At 38.3% G+C, this 16059-nt stretch overlaps 1 protein-coding gene across 3 annotated transcripts in view; it reads right to left on the bottom strand.

Moving 5' to 3' along the window:
• NIN (ninein) overlaps positions 1-16059 on the bottom strand; it is a gene marked incomplete at its 3' end in the record, with an annotated part of 107049 nt that overhangs the window by 20584 nt on the left and 70406 nt on the right. For 2 of the 3 annotated variants that reach the window (XM_082865625.1, XM_082865627.1), the window contains exons 17-23: positions 15251-15756; positions 12184-14328; positions 10762-10887; positions 10584-10653; positions 8354-8569; positions 5476-5589; positions 2191-2313 (exon numbers count right to left, since the gene is read on the bottom strand). In XM_082865625.1, coding sequence (XP_082721751.1) covers positions 2191-2313; positions 5476-5589; positions 8354-8569; positions 10584-10653; positions 10762-10887; positions 12184-14328; positions 15251-15756 — 3300 coding nt within the window. The remainder of the gene's footprint in view (positions 1-2190; positions 2314-5475; positions 5590-8353; positions 8570-10583; positions 10654-10761; positions 10888-12183; positions 14329-15250; positions 15757-16059) is intronic. The other variant, XM_082865626.1, reaches the window with a different exon arrangement.

The following is a 16059-nucleotide window of genomic DNA, read 5'->3' as shown; positions in this document are numbered from 1 at the left end:
CCTTTAATTTTGAGGAGTCTCTTCTCTTTGGGGATTTCAATTTTTCCTTCTCATTGCCTCACGTTTTTGGGTGAGACGTGGTGGGCTGGAAGGCAATTAGAAATCCCAAGAGTGTGCCATAATAGGAAAATATGGAATGCCTATTAAGGCAGGTGGCACAAAGGCAGTGTTTTTGGATTTGCTAGGGAAAATACAGTAGAAAAAAAAGTGTCCATGTAATGGATTTCAGATTATTAAATACATAATATTTATATTATATATAAGTAGAATAGTGATGTATTTAAATAATATATATTAAGTAGCATAGTTACTTATTAAAATAAGACAAACTTTATATTACCGTACTTAATATTTATTAAACAACTAATCTAGACTCCTGTTAAAATCATGGCTTCAGCAATCTACAGATTTAATGTGATCCCTATCAAATGACATTTTTCACAGAACGGGAACAAATCATCCTAAAATTTATATAGAACCACAAAAGACCCAAAATTGCCAAAGCGACCTTGAGAAAAATGAACAAAGCTAGAGGCATAACCCTTCCAGACTTCAGACAATACTACAAAGCTACAGTAATGAAAACAGTATGGTAATGGCACAAAAAACAGACATATGGATCAATGTAACAGAACAGAGAGTCCAGAAATAAACCCACACGCCTACAGTCATTTAATCTTGGACAAAGGAGGCAAGAATATATAATGGAGAAAAAAGAGTGTTTCAATAAGCAGCATTGGGAAAGCTGGACAGCTACATGTAAAACAATGAAGTTAGAATACTCCCTCACACCATACACAAAAATAAACCCAAAATGGCTTAAAGACGTACATATAAGACACCATAAAACTCCTAGAAGAGAAAATAGGCAAAACATTCTCTGACATAAATCGTAGCAATATTTTCTTAGGTCAGTCTCCCAAGGCAAAAGAAATAAAAGCAAAAATAAACAAATGGGACCTAATTAAACTTAAAAGCTTTTGCACAGCAAGGGAAACCATCAACAAAACAAAAGGACAACTTTAAGACTGGGAGAAAACATGCAGAAACGATGTGACCAACAAGGGATTAATTTTCAAAATATACAAACAACTCATACAACTAAATATCAAAACAAAACAAAAAAACAAAAACACTAAACAACCAAATCAAGAAATGGGCAGAAAACCTCAACAAACATTTCTTCAAAGAAGACATACAGATGGCCAACAGGCACATGAAAAGATGCTCAATATTGTTAATAATTAGAGAAATGCAAGTCAAAACTACAGTGAGGGATTACCTCATACCAGTCAGAATGGCCACCATCAAAAAGTCTACAAATAAATGCTGGAGAGGGTGTGGAGAAAAGAGAACCCTCCTTCACTGTGGTGAGAATGTAAATTGGTGCAGACACTATGGAGAACAGTATGGAGGTTCCTTAAAAAACTACAAATAGAGTTACCATATGATCCTGCAATCCCACTTCTGGGCATATATCCAGAAAAGACAAAAACTCTAATTAAAAAAGATATATGCACCCCAATGTTAATAGCGGCACTATTTACAACAGCCAAGACATGGAAGGAACCTAAGTGTTCCTTCCTACGATGGAATATTACTCAGCCATAAAAAAGAATGAAATAATGTGGACCTAGAGGTTATCATACTAAGAGAAGTCAGTTAGACAGAGAAAGACAAATATTACATGATATCACTTATATCTGGAATGTAACAAATGGTACAAATGAGCTATTTACAAAACAGAAACAGACTCACAGACATAGAAAACACACTTATGGTTACCAAAAGAGGAGGAGGAGGGAGGGATAAATTAGGAGTATGCGATTAACAGATATACACTACCATATCTAAAATAAACAACAAGCATTGACTGTATAGCACAGGAAATTATATTCCATATCTTGTAATAATCTATAATGGAAAAGAATGGGAAAAAAGCAGTACATACACACACATACACGTATAACCGAATCACTGCTATGCACCTGAAACTAACACAATATTGTAAATCAACTATACTTCAATAAAAGAAAAAAAATCATGGCTTCAGGAGCTGTAAGGTCACAAAATGCTGTTCTAGGAGACTTTTAGGCTAACATGTAGCCCCCCACGTGCCACTGGCGTTAGAGAAATGCTCATTATGGTACACACTGTCCAATGATGGTAAAAAAGTCTTATTTTTACTACCTTATCAACACAGCTATTTAATTCTTCACTTAGAGCTTCCTTTTCTTTCAGCAGTTTTTCATTGTGGCTTAGAATACTAGAAATTTTTTGCTGGAAGTCAGAGAGATTGGGACATCTGTGCAGCTGTAAGAGATAAACAAGCCCACCCATCACGTCTCATGGTTGTATTTAAAAAGATGTATTTATAAACAGGACATTTTCATGGCTGCTGCTGTTTCCCTATCTGTAGATATTTCCCAGGACATATAAACTCTAGGGGACTATAATTAACTTTAACAAAATGTTCCCTGCTGGCTTCTCTCTATTCTTCAACTGACTGCCGAAATGTCTGCTTAGACAAAATCAACCAGACATTAAGTAATGGTCCTAGCTTTCTGTTTTACCTTCAGGATAAAATAAATAACATACTGCCATCCTGTCATGAATTTAACTTGTGTACATATAGCACAAAACATTTTCCCCATGTTTTTTAACTAGAAAAAAATCTTTTTCAATCAAGACTATGGAATTGGCATCAACCAAGTACAATGTATCAACCAACAAAAGGGGAAGTTTTTTTTTTTTTTAATATTTATTTATTTATTTGGCTGTGCCGGGTCTTAGCTGCGGCATGTAGGATCTAGTTCCCTGACCAGGGATCGAACCCGGGCCCCCTGCATTGGGAGCACGAAGTCTTTCATCGCTGGACCACCAGGGAAGTCCCAAGGGCAAGTTTAAAGATAAATCAAGCAGTGTTTTTCAGGACGTTCTGCATACCCTTCCCTTTGGAAGATGCCTAAATTGACTTGCTAAGAAAAAGGTTGCTGGTATGGACACACCGGCTTCTTCCTCTGCACTGTATGGCATCAAGACAAACGGAAAACTTTTTGTTCCTTTTCATCATCAGCCTTAGCACTACTGACATTTTGGGGCAGGTAATTCCTTGCTGTGGGAGACTGTCCTATGCACTGTAGGATGGTTAGCAGCATCTCTGGTGTTACCTATTAGATTCCAGTAGCACAGCCTGCCTCCCCATACACTGGGTGTGAAACCCCAAAATGTCCCCAGACATTGCTAAACGTCTTGGGGTGGGGGGAGCAATTTCCACCTCCCCACAACCACTGCTTTAAGGAGACTGATTGTTTCTTACACTTCTTAACCCTTCCCATAGTTCATATGTTTTCAATTTCCCTCTACTTCACTTGGCTTTCAATTTTCCATTATTTATCGTCATTATGATTTTACGGCCATCTTTCAACTTTTTACCTGAAGTTCTTTTACATTTAGCTTTAGGAATAGTATGACAAAATGGACTTTAAGGATTGAATCTTGTCTTCAACTGGCAACAAATCCAGCATAATTTACAAATCTAAACAAGTCAGAAGGATGAAGGAAAGTGTAAAGAACCTGGGCATTGGTTAACAAAGGCCTTTTTTCCTTTGCTCACTACCCCATCCCCAGACCCTCACAAAGCCTGGTACCATTTTGGGTGTCTACAGACTGGTATGTGACTACTGCTGATGCTATTCGTGTTTCTTTTCAATGCAACAGATAATACAAATAAAAATGTTTTGTGAACAAGAAATTATTATGTCATACAGAGCAGCACAGGCTTTCTAGGTCCAAGCTGTGTGGAAGCAACAATGGGCTGACACCACCTTAACCCTTGTGATCCAAGAGTCCAGGTGCCTTGAACAACTGCCCACCAAAAGCAAAAGGGCTCACTGTTTTTCCATCTCACTATTTACATCAATGCTTCAAAAAAATATGCAATAAAAATGTGCCAAATGATGTCCTCATCATACTATTTTACTCCCAACTTGGCTCCTTTTCTTCTGATCCCTAGCTTGGCAAAATCACAAAGCATACATTTCCCATGCTATGGATTTGGAATCCACCATTATCACCTGAAAGGTTGAACAACAGACAGAAAATGATAAAGGAGAAAAGTATGCCCAAGTTAATTAGGATGAATTTAGTAATAACAGCTCTGGAATACTTATATACCACAGAAGAGCCTTTTAACTTCTGGAATGTTTATATGGACAGACAGCTTCTGCTATGGCAGAACAGATAAACTTTGCATAGCAGCATCTGGCTTGAAAAGGTTCTTATAAAGCACCTACCGGGTACCAGTACTGTATTAAGCACTGTAAGAGATACAAATTCCCTGAGAGTCTTATAATCCTATTAGGAAACCAAGACTTACAGGTGTCAATAAGGAATCAACATGAACATAACACACTCAGTGGTACAGACTCAGCATTCAGAGAAGGACACCTTTATGCTCATAGGCTGAATAGGTATAAGAGAATTTTATAATCTAAGGATATCATAATATTAAAGTAATCCTTTGGTGAAGCAAATAAATAAAATGGAAAAACTAAATTCTCCTAGTGTAAATCAGGATTGCTCAAACTGAGGGATTCACGTGCTCATTGAAAAATTCAGAATAAAGAATAAAATTGGACAACGTTCAGAATATATTAAGGTGAACCCTCTTTTTTTTTTTTTTTTTTTTTGTTGTAGGTGAACCCTCTTTTATACTTAAAATTAGGTCTTTGTTTGAAACTTTGAAATGTGCTTCCTAAAGCCAAATTCATAGGTGAGACTGCATCCCTGATAATGTTCTAGAATCTACTCTTCTGCCCAAGATAGATGCCTCAAACTCACTATGAGAAAAAGGGATGATGAGGGACCAGCTTCACCTGTGTCTCACAAATCTGGGTGAATAGTTATTAAAGTTATGAGTAAGAAAGTCACCATCTTTTTAGACAAATTTGTATTATTTAACACCTGGCCGGGAGAAGGTAGAGCAACAAATTTCCTTTTTTTTCTTTTCTGCTGTACGCGGGCCTCTCACTGCTGTGGCCTCTCCCGTTGCGGAGTACAGGCCGTGCAGGCTCAGCGGCCATGGCTCACGGGCCCAGCCGCTCTGCGGCATGTGGGATCTTCCCGGACCCGGGCATGAACCCGTGTCCCCTGCATTGGCAGGCGGGCTCTCAACCACTGCGCCACCAGGGAAGCCCAAATTTCTTAAACTGAAGTGGTTATGGTTCATTTCTAGTAACAGAATGTCAGTCTACAACATGTAAGTTACATAACTAGAACAACATTTAGAGAATTAGCAACAGGAGCCCTTATAAATAGACTTGTACTGCAAGCCCTCAACTTTACTAATAAGCTAGTTAACAGGACTCAGTAAAAATGACATTTGGTGGCTAGAAAAGTCAGACCATCAGGTGCATATTATTCTATGAGCCCCCCCATACCTCCTGTCCCCACCTAAGCAACACACGATCTTACTTGTTTCATTTTCTCCAGTTCATCTTTGAGAAGGAGGTTTTCCTGTTCCACAATATGAATTTGTAGTTTAACTTCGGAAAGTTCTGCCTCCAGAGAAGACACTAAAGTGGAAGACTAAGAAAAAATTTAAGAAGTCATATAATACACATACTCATTTAGCCTGGGGAAACTTAGTAAGTTCACAAAAGGCAGCATTAAGGAAACACTAGTACAAATTCAGTGACACACTGTTTAATATCATTTGTCCTTATACTCAGTGGAACTAACAAAAACTATCTTTTAATAGACTTTCCACTAAAATGGCATGAACATGACTTCTAAGTTCATTTTTGAAGATTTCTTCACTGTAAAGTTACTATCTTTCTCTGGGGGGAGATGCTTTGAGACCATGCAAATAGTGTTTTTCCTTAAGCTTTTGCTTATTGATTTTAGTGTCCATCAGTGGATTTTATCTACAACAATTACTACTCTGGTGTTTGCCTAATGAAGACTTTCTATTTCCTTCTTCATACATTTATTAATTGGAATTCTCTTGTAAGGAAGAGCTGTTGTTTCTCCCCCCGTTATTTATGTATTCAATTTTTTAATAACAGTATGGACCTATAGATATTTATTTTATTTTGCATTTTATAATTATTTTATGCTATGTTTTCTTTTGTTGATCAAATTATTCCAGCTTTGGCCATTAGGAGCTTCTTCAGGGTGTGCCCTGTCCTTTTGACATGCCCCATCTTTTGGGGAGCACCTTTTTCTTTCTGACACCATGAGATGTTCCAGGCTCATCTTGAATTGACCCTGCCCCAGCCTTGGGAGCAACCATTTTTCCAAGTAGCCCGGGCTCCTCTTATACGAGAATAGTGTTTAGAAACCAAGATCTGGGTACTCGATCCATATACACACATCTACATCTCTATATCTATCTATCTGTTTATATATTAAGAAATACGAGTTTATACTAATACCTCAAATTCCAATCCAATATCAGAGGGTTCATTTTAGCCTTCTCAATTTCCCCACTTGCAACTTCCTTTTCCAAAAATGAGAAACACAGTTCTTATTATCTACAATACGTTTACTTATCTGTTCAATTCTAGTATACACAGAGTAGTTCCAGAATTACTAACATACACCCCCATGAGAAACACATTTACTCACTAGATTATTATTGCCTTTATGTACACTTCTTTTTGTCTTAACCCTACTGTATACAGTCAAGAGACTAATTTCTAAATTACTTATTTTCTTCCACACTGTAGCTATGTTATCCATTTACAATACAGTTAGGTTCATTTGTTAGTGTTTGTGTTCCATTTTGGTACCCCCCCATCTTTGTTTTCTGGATTGGTTTTAATTGTGTGTTTATTTGAGGGGGTATGCGAAGAGTATGTAAAACATTACTATGGTTCTAAGCATCAGAGCTATGTGAAAATGTTCTCAGCAGTGTCACTCCCTTCCTCATTCCTTCTATCACATTCCCATTCCTCTCTTCCATCCCTTTCCCACTCGCCCTCTATAGGTAACCATCTCTTTAGTTATCTGGTTTATCATTCCCATATTTTTTTTACATAAATTTCTGTATTTCTTTTACACAAATACATGTGTATTGCCTAATATCCCCTTCTTTCTTACATGGACGGAGACATACTATCTTAGATACTCTATTGAGCTCTTCTTTTCTCACCTAACAGTATGTCCTGGAAATCATTTCACACGAAGAGATCTTTCTCATTTGTCCATTCTTTCTTTTTCTTTTTTTATAGCTGTATAATACTACTCCATGTGTGGCTATACCCATCACATTTATCCAACAACTCTCCGATGTATGGGCATCTAGGTTGTTTCCAATATTTTGCAGTTACAAACAATGCTGCAATGAATAACCAACGCTTTGCGGTGAATTTTCATATTTTTAGAGGAATATCTTTAGGGTAAATTCCTAGAAGTCAGACTGCTAGGACAAAAGGTAAGTACATATGTAATTTTGTTAGATTTGCCAAATTTCCTTCCATAAATACAATATCAGTTTATATTCCACCAGCAATGTATGAAAGTGCCTGTTTTCCCAAACCCTTGGCAACAGAATATGTTGTTATATTTTTAAATTGTTGCCAATCACATAGGTGAGAAATGAGATATCAGCGTTATTTGCATTTCTAATTCTGAGTAATTTTGAACATTTTTTTCAAGGTTTGAGGGCCATTTTTATCTCTTTTTTTGGTGTGTGAATTTTTGTTCATGCATTTTTTCCTATTTGGCTATCAGATTTTGCTCCTAAGCCCTTTGACTTTTAAGAGTTCTTTACATAGTAGGGATATTAGCTCCACTCTTGGTGGTATATGATGCAAATATTTTCTCCCAGTTTGTGAGCTGTCTTTTGACTTTGTTTATGGTATTTTCTTGGTCATGCAAAAATTTAAAAAATTTAATCAGGTCATTTTTTTGCCTCTAGTTTATGAGTCATAGTTACATAGCCTTTCTCTACACCAAGCCTAAAGATGAATTTGCCCAGTTTCTACTAGTACTTGTATGTTTTACCTTTTATATTTAGACTCCTAATCCAATTGGAATTTACCCTTATGTATGGTATAAGATATGGATCTAATTTTATTTTCAGTTGTCTACCCAGTTATCTAGGCACCACTTATTAAAAACTCCATCTTTACCCCAGTGATTTGAGAAGCTACCTTTGTTATATACTAAGTTCCATATGTATTTGGGTCTAATTCTAGACTTTCTCTTCCACTTATCTGTCTATTCATGTGCGAACACCACACTGTTTTAATAATTGGGACTTTATGTATAAGAAATTAAATACAAGCATTTCTTTAATTTACTGGGATTTCCTCCAGAAAGGCTGTAGAGTGGCTGTAGACCATACCTGCACTTTACAGTGTTCCAGTTCTTCTTTTAGATTAGACTTCTCTTGTTCCCATTCCTCACATGTACTGTGTCCTGGCTCTTTATCCTTCTGACTTAGCATTTCTGCCAGACGTTGATTAACTTCTTGCAGTTCTTTCTGATTTTGAGAATTCTTTTGGCTAAGCTCCATATTTTCCAAATCCAACTGTTGGTTTTTGGTTTTTAATTCTGAAATCTAATTAAAATTGAAATAAGTGTTAAAAACTAGTTATCCTACTTCTGCTAAAAATATATTTAGAGACTAATTGTTTTACCTTCTCTATGTAAAGTTATATACACACACACACATTTAATAACAGAAAAAATACATACTCATTATTACAAAGTCAATCAGTTCAGAAGTGTATGAAGAAGTGACAGACACTCTGTCCAATCCCATTCCACAGGGGTAGCCACTGTTCACAGCTGGGTACGTATCCCTACAGATTGTTTTCTATGCATACACAGACCTATATACGTGTAGTTTTTTCCTTCTTTAGAACATGCTTTTTCCACTTATAATATCTTACAGACTCTTACCTTTCCAAATCGGTGCGTTCAGAAACCACCACATGCTATATTTTTAGTGGCTATAGGGCAGCGGTCGCCAACCTTTTTGGCACCAGGGACCAGTTTCATGGAAGACAATTTTTTCACGGACCTGGGCTGGGGAGGGGTGGGGGGTGGGTGGGGTCAGGGGAGGGGGATGGTTCAGGCGGTAACGCAAGTGATGGGGGGCGGCAGATGAAGCTTCACTCTCGACCAACCGCCGCTCACCTCCTGCTGTGTGCCCGGTTCCTAACAGGCTGCGGACCGGTAGTGGTCTACGGCCCAGGGGTTGGGGACCCCTGCTATAGGGTATTCCATGTATCAAGACATTCCATACTGTATTTATCCATTCCCACACTGATAGACATATAGGTTTATTATCATTTTTTCTTTTAATTATGAAGAAACAAAACAATCTTTTGGAAAATTCATTTACACATGGTAGCATTTTGTATTCAGGATCTTATTTTTGGAAGTAGGTCTGCTGGGTTAGAAGGCGTGCATATACATTACTGTTTTGATCGATATCCCTACAATGTCTTCCTCACAGACTACCAATTTATAGTCCTATCAACAATGTATGAGTATATTTGTTTCCTCAGTCCCTTTTTAATACTAGACCAGATCAATCTTTAATTTTTGCTAATCTGACAGGTGAAAAAAAGAAACTCATTTAATTTGCCCTTCCCTAATTACTAATGAGGCTAACCATCCTTTTATATGTTCTCTTCTTTTTTTCTGACTTGACCAATCATATAAATTATTCACTTTTCTACTCCATTTTGCAATTTGTTTGTAACAGTACAGAATATATTTTGGACATTAACACCTTGTCTATTTCAAGTGCTAAAAATAGTCTTTTCCCAGGATGTCCTTGCCTTTGACTGTTTCAGATAGATTCTCAAATGGCTTTTCCCCACACAATTGCATATTGTTGAGATTATATAAATTGGGCACCGAACGGCACGAGCTATCTAAATAAATCATAATTCTGTGAAAATATACACAGATTAACTAGTATTCTATATCTGTAAAATGCTGTTCTTAACTTTCTGCTTTTAATTGTGGTGAGGAAAGAGGAAGGAGCTAACATGAATCAAAACCACATGTGGGGACCTCCCTGGTGGTCCAGCGGATAAGACTGTGCACTCCCAATACAGGGGGCCCTGGTTCGATCCCTGGTCGGGGAACTAGATGCATGCATGCTGCAACTAAGGAGTCTGCATGCTGCAACAAAGATCCCGTGTGCTGCAACTAAGACCTGGTGCGGCCAAAATAAATAAATATTAAAAAAAAAAAAGCCATCTGCTACAAAGAGCACAACTGAATCTAATTAAAAACAAAACAAAACAAAACCAAACCAAACCAACATAGAGCTAGTATTTCACAGGTTCGGTTTTAGAGGTTATCACCTCCCCACTCCCACTGATTATAAAGCTAGTATTCAGCACCAGAGTCTAGAAATAATATATATATTATTATATTCACAAAAAACAGAAACCTAGTTTAGAATTAGCATGAGGTGAGTTTCCATTTTGAAACTCAGGATTTACAACCTTACCATTATTAGCTATGTTTCCAGTAGCATGTGCTGTTAAATTTCAAATTTAAAAAAAGAAAATTTTAGAATCAGGAAACATTGGGAAATATTCTCTCCTTACCTGTTTCTTTAAATTTTCAACCATCTTCTGAACTGCAGCTTTTTCCTGTTTTACGGTTTCTATTTTTTGCCTAAAGGGACAATGAAAATATAACTTAAGAGTTGGGCTTTAACAGTTGAAGTAAAATAGCTTTAGTCCTCACAAAAATGCCTTAAGAACATTTAAATATATGTCTTACCACATTTCTTCCTGAGATCCATTTAATTTCCCTAATTTCAGGTTAGAAATGCTGTCTTCTTCATTTAAAGTAGTAATTTCATTTCTCAAAATAGAATTCTCCTCTTGAAGCTTCTCAGATTCATATCTGAAGTACAGAGATTTTAAAAAAATAGTTATAACAAGGCAGTCATCTGGCATCTTTGGAAAATACTTTATAGTAACTTCCAATTAAACACGTATTCCATGCCAGTTAAAAAGAAAAGCCTAAATTAGTAGTCTCTTGGTGCTTGGAAGTCAAGCTACGACATATTGACTCATTTCTTTTGGGATGTAAGAATTTCACTAAAAGACATTAGGGAAGTGTGACTGAAACACCTGAGCATGGAGACAGAAAGGAGACTCCATGCCCATCCTGGTTGCTGACTTTCTCAGTGGCAAGCATATGCTTTGAGCAAATTATTTATTTCAGTCTGAAGTCCTGCCTGCTCCTAAAAGACAAAAGCCATATTACTAAGCTGTATGAGCTTCAGTTTTAAACCCCAGGGTACCTAGAGAAAGGAGATTCACTACATAAATGAAAGGGCCATGTCAAAATATGTACACTAATGTTTACTTTGTGATTTCTTTCATCTCATTATGATTTTTAGAACTAAATATGGTCTGAAGTAAAACGAGGAAAAACTACGCCGAGAATTATTTTGTTTTTTCGTATCTTTAAGATATTTCAGACATGATGTAGTATTTTACAAGTTTTTTTTGGAACCAAATTTGTTAGAAGGCTATTGCAATCATATTTTATAAAGTTGAGTGAGCAGTGGTTCAAATTAGTATGATTTTTGTCTTTGTTCTTCAAGCACGTTTATTAGAATCTGATAGCTCCTCAAAAAATTATATGTTCTAAGATAAATTTCCAATGTTTACAGAGTATCAGCCTGCACTTCAAGTGATATAAGTGAAAAACTATAAGCCATGAGACACAACACTTTTTCTATATTAGTGTAAGAAGAGACTCCTTATCTACAAAGTGAGTTAATGATACACGAAAGGCATTCATTCTCATATAACTTGTTTCATCAAAATGAAGAAAATAACCAACATTTAGCCAAAAAAACCCCACCAAAACTATCCATCCAAATGAAGGGCTACAGAAGAGTTAAAGACTTGACATACATTGATGATGCACATGGTTAAACAACTAACACTCTCCGTCATGAACTTTCACACCCTAAATGAACGACATTTATGTCCTATAGAGGAAGCAGTGCCTCCTAGGCAGGGTTATTCTACTTGTTAATACGACACAGAAGCAGAAGGAAGTCTAAAGTACTGCTCTCTTCTTGAAGACTAACAGGTTAGTTTCTCTAGGCACAGCAAGCAGCCAAGTTAGATTTGGTGAGGTGCTCTGTGGGATTCCGTGAAGTGTAGAAGGTACATACATTACCTCAGAAGCTCAACTTTTTGCTGCATCTCACTGCACGTGATTTGCAAGTCATGCATCATTGCCTTCAGCTCTTCCTCCTTTTCTCCTTGAGAAGGTACATCTTTTTGCTTAACTAAAGCAGTGACTCTTTCCCTCAACTTTCTAGTCAGCTCCTGCAGCTTCTTTTTCTCCCGTTCTAACTCTGTGATTGTGGCCTGGCGCTGAAAATGTTTGTCCTGAAGGCTGAGGAGAGCGGTGTTTTCCTCCAGTATTACTTGGTTCTGTACTCCAGGCTTTTCTTGATGTGTCTGGAGTGTTCCATGTAGCCAGGCAATTTCATGTGCTTTAACTTTTTCTAAGAGCTCTGTATTCTCCTGCTCTAGGTACTGGTTTTCTTGACAGTGTTCTTCTATAATATGGTGTACATTCATAATCTTTGGTACACACTCTTCCGGCGTCTGATTTAGTTCAAGGATCTTTTCATCAGGTCCGACTTCCAGGTTATCTAAATGGGCTTCCCATAAGGAGAAGCAGTCATACTGCAGCACTGCTCTTTCTTGCAGCTTCTCCATCTTGTCTTGAAGTCTCAAAACCAGAACATGCAGTTCCTCATTTTCTCTTTTGACCTCGTCATAACTCTTTTCCAGGCTAAGGAATGTTTCAGTCACTTCTTCAACTTTCTTTAGCTCATCCTGTAATCGGAACATTTCTGAAGTGAGTTCTTTGTTATTTTCTAGTGCTTCGTCGTACCGCGTCTCCATCACTCTCAGCTCTTCCTGAAGACACTCATTTTCTCTACTAGCATCTTCATATAACAATTTATACTTGGCGGAAGGCTCAGGGATTCTTTCAAGCGTCTTTAATTTCTTTTTTAGCACAGAAACATCAAAAAGTAAGTCCTGTTTCTTTTCAGAAGCTCGATCACAGTCTGCACGTAAGATCATTAGTTGTTCCTGAAGCTGGCCAATCTGATTCTTTAGGTCCCAGGTTTCAGTCCTGGTCTCCTCACTATTTTCAAGCTCAGAAAAACTCTCTATTGATGCTTCAGACTCCTCTCTTCTGACCTCCTGTCTCTGACCAGAGCTTGTCCCCGTACTTTCTAGATCCCGGACCTCATCGCCTTGCAGGTCACTTAGGACGTGCTGTACGGTTCCACCTTCTACTTGTTTCATTCGGTTTGGCAGTAAAAATGGCTCTGTTTGTTCCACGGAATTTCCAAAAAACCCAGCAGTTGGCTCATCTAAACAAGAAGACATTACGGACTCTGGCTCTAATTTTTGCAGCCTCTGTTGCAACCTAGAAATTTCAGTTGCCATTTTCACATTTTCCTTCACTGCTCGTTCATGAGCTCTTTGCAGGCTTAAGAGGACATCTCCGTTCTCTTCCAACAGCTGCTCTCCTTGCTGGAGCAGGGACATGGCTCCACTTCCTTCCACTTCCTCCCTTCCCATTGCCTGGCAGCCATTCTGAAGCCTGGAGGGAGGAGATCCCACCTGCTCCATTTCCTTAATTTTGTTCTGAAGCCTGGAGATTTCTGTGCTCATCTCAGCCCTCTCTCGATCTGCTTTCTCACAGGTCGCTTTGTAGACACTCTCCATGGCCAGAAGCTTGGACATCATTTCCTGCCTCTCCTGGTCACGTTCCCTTTCGAGCCTTTCAAGCCTCTGGCTGGCCAGCTGCTCCGAGGCGCCTGCTTGGCACAGGACCTGCTCACGGTCCTTCAGTTCTCTTTCGTGACTGCTCTTCAGCTCAAGTATCTGGCTGGACAGCAGACTTTGCTGACTTTCCGACACAGTTCTTAGATCTTCCAGGTCTTTGAGTAGCTGCTGTCTCTCAACAACCATGCTATTCAAATGTTCTTTGTATGTTTTCTCCAGCATCTCTCTCTCCTGGGTCAGGACCAGAGAAGTCGCTTTCTCTCTCTGGAGAGTCTCTTTAAGCTGCTCCTGGGCTTCTGCACACTCCTGGGTGAGCTCATCCTTCTCAAACTCCCACTGGGATCTCTCCTCGCGCTGTTGTTCCAGGACCTCCTTCAGCTCTTGGCGGTAGTGCCCCTCCAGGCTTCGCAGAGCATTTTCATATCTCTCAGCGACTTTCTGACAGTCAGCCTGAAACTGGGCTTCTATCTGAGAGGTTCTTCTATTACACTCAGTTTCCATTTTTTCCCTAAATGTGGTCAACATACAGCATTACTGAAACTGCCATCAACTCCAGAAGCAAACAAAAAACATTTTCCCATGCATAGAAGAAGCAGCCAAGCAAACAATTCAAATATTTTCTAAACATGGTCTCCACTTATTCCTATGTGATTCAGTTATACTGAGAAGGGATCTCATTTCTGAGAGCCAATGCTGGCAGCCATAATTAATTTAAAAGACTTACTTACCTCTCTCTGCATTTAGAAGGAAAATTTAGAAACCCAGTTCTTTGGTTTACTCCCAGACGTATTTGTTTATGGATTTTTAGCAAAAACGTAGGCTGATATTTCACATTAAATGTTCAAATGCATATTAGCCTAAACCCTAATTTGGGAAATACATAAAATTCTTCCATTTTACTTAAGTAGACATTGGTGGATAAATAGTCATATAAACCACACATATTAACAAATTCATTATGTTTTGCTTTTTATTTAATAAAGTAGCACCGGGTTAAAGTATGAAGCACTGAAGCCCTGAAAAGTACCTGAGATTTCACGTGAGGAAAGTAAGCACAAAATGGTGTTTCATAACTCCGGAAGGAAATGTAACTTTGCCCAGAATCTAGCTTATAAATGGCCTTTCCCAGAAAACAGCAAGACTGAACTAGGAAGAAATCACATTTGTGATAATCTTATCCTCATCTGGAACCTTAAAAAGTACATGCCTGATACAAAAAATACTTTCCTCTTTCTAAAAAAAAGTTTCAATACCCCAAGGTAGGCTTATATCTAAACAACGGCAAAACAATCTGAAAAACTAAAAAAGAATCTAGTCAGTCAGTGGGCTATTATGTCTTCTGATTTTTCAAAGTCTCCTTAATTGACTGGGATTTCTGGTGCCCCCAAGGAATGGTGCCCCAGGTTCCTCCATTTCCCCCATTTTCTTACCTTCCCTCATGTAGTTCCCTTTGGTGTTTTTCCAAGAGCTCTTTTTGCAATTCCTCTTTCTCAAGAGTATGCTTCTCCACCAGGCTTTTCAGCTGCTCCTGGTGAACTTGTTCTAGTTCCTGAGTCAAGCTTCTCACCTTCTCTTCTGTCCAGGCACCATTTTGAATGAGTTTTCCCCTCTCTTCATTAAAGCTTTCCTCCGCCTGCTGCAGCCTAGCCCTTAGCTCCATCTCATGCTCCAGCCTCAACTCCTCCTGCAGGTGAGCCTTTTCCTCATCCCACTTCATTTCCAGTTGTTTTTTCTCCTCCTCATGTCTGCAGATAGCCGTGTGTTGTACCTCCTTGAGTACCACTGTCTGGCCCTGAAGTTCTGCAATTTCATTTTTAAGGTCACTTATTTGTTCTTCCAAGATGTGCACTTCATTCTCATACTTTTGCTTCACGTTCTCCTGCTCCTTTTTACAGGCAACCTTGGTTTCATCTAGCTGCTTTTCATAATGATGCACCTAAAGCCGGAAAGTAAAACCACCCCAATGTTATTCAACTCAAGGCCATGGAAAGGTGATGGGGCAGTAATTACTTTTCTCCTACAAGACATTCCTCAGTATTCCCATTTTTTGTTTTAAAGTAACAATTCAAAAACACATTAAATAAGATATTTTTAAGTCAGGCATGGTTTGATTACCTTTTTAACTTGGTTGAATTTTATTAGTTTCTGAACAACTCTATTAAAACTGACTAGACCTTCACAGAGATACCATTTGTCTCTGCGGGCAAACTCAGGGCCTTAACATAGTTAATTAAATTTA

The sequence above is a fragment of the Leucopleurus acutus genome (genome assembly GCF_964270905.1).
Source record: "Leucopleurus acutus genome assembly, chromosome: 1".
In the NCBI taxonomy this organism is placed as follows: Eukaryota; Metazoa; Chordata; class Mammalia; order Artiodactyla; family Delphinidae; genus Leucopleurus; species Leucopleurus acutus.
This window is presented reverse-complemented; position numbering and strand designations above follow the sequence as displayed.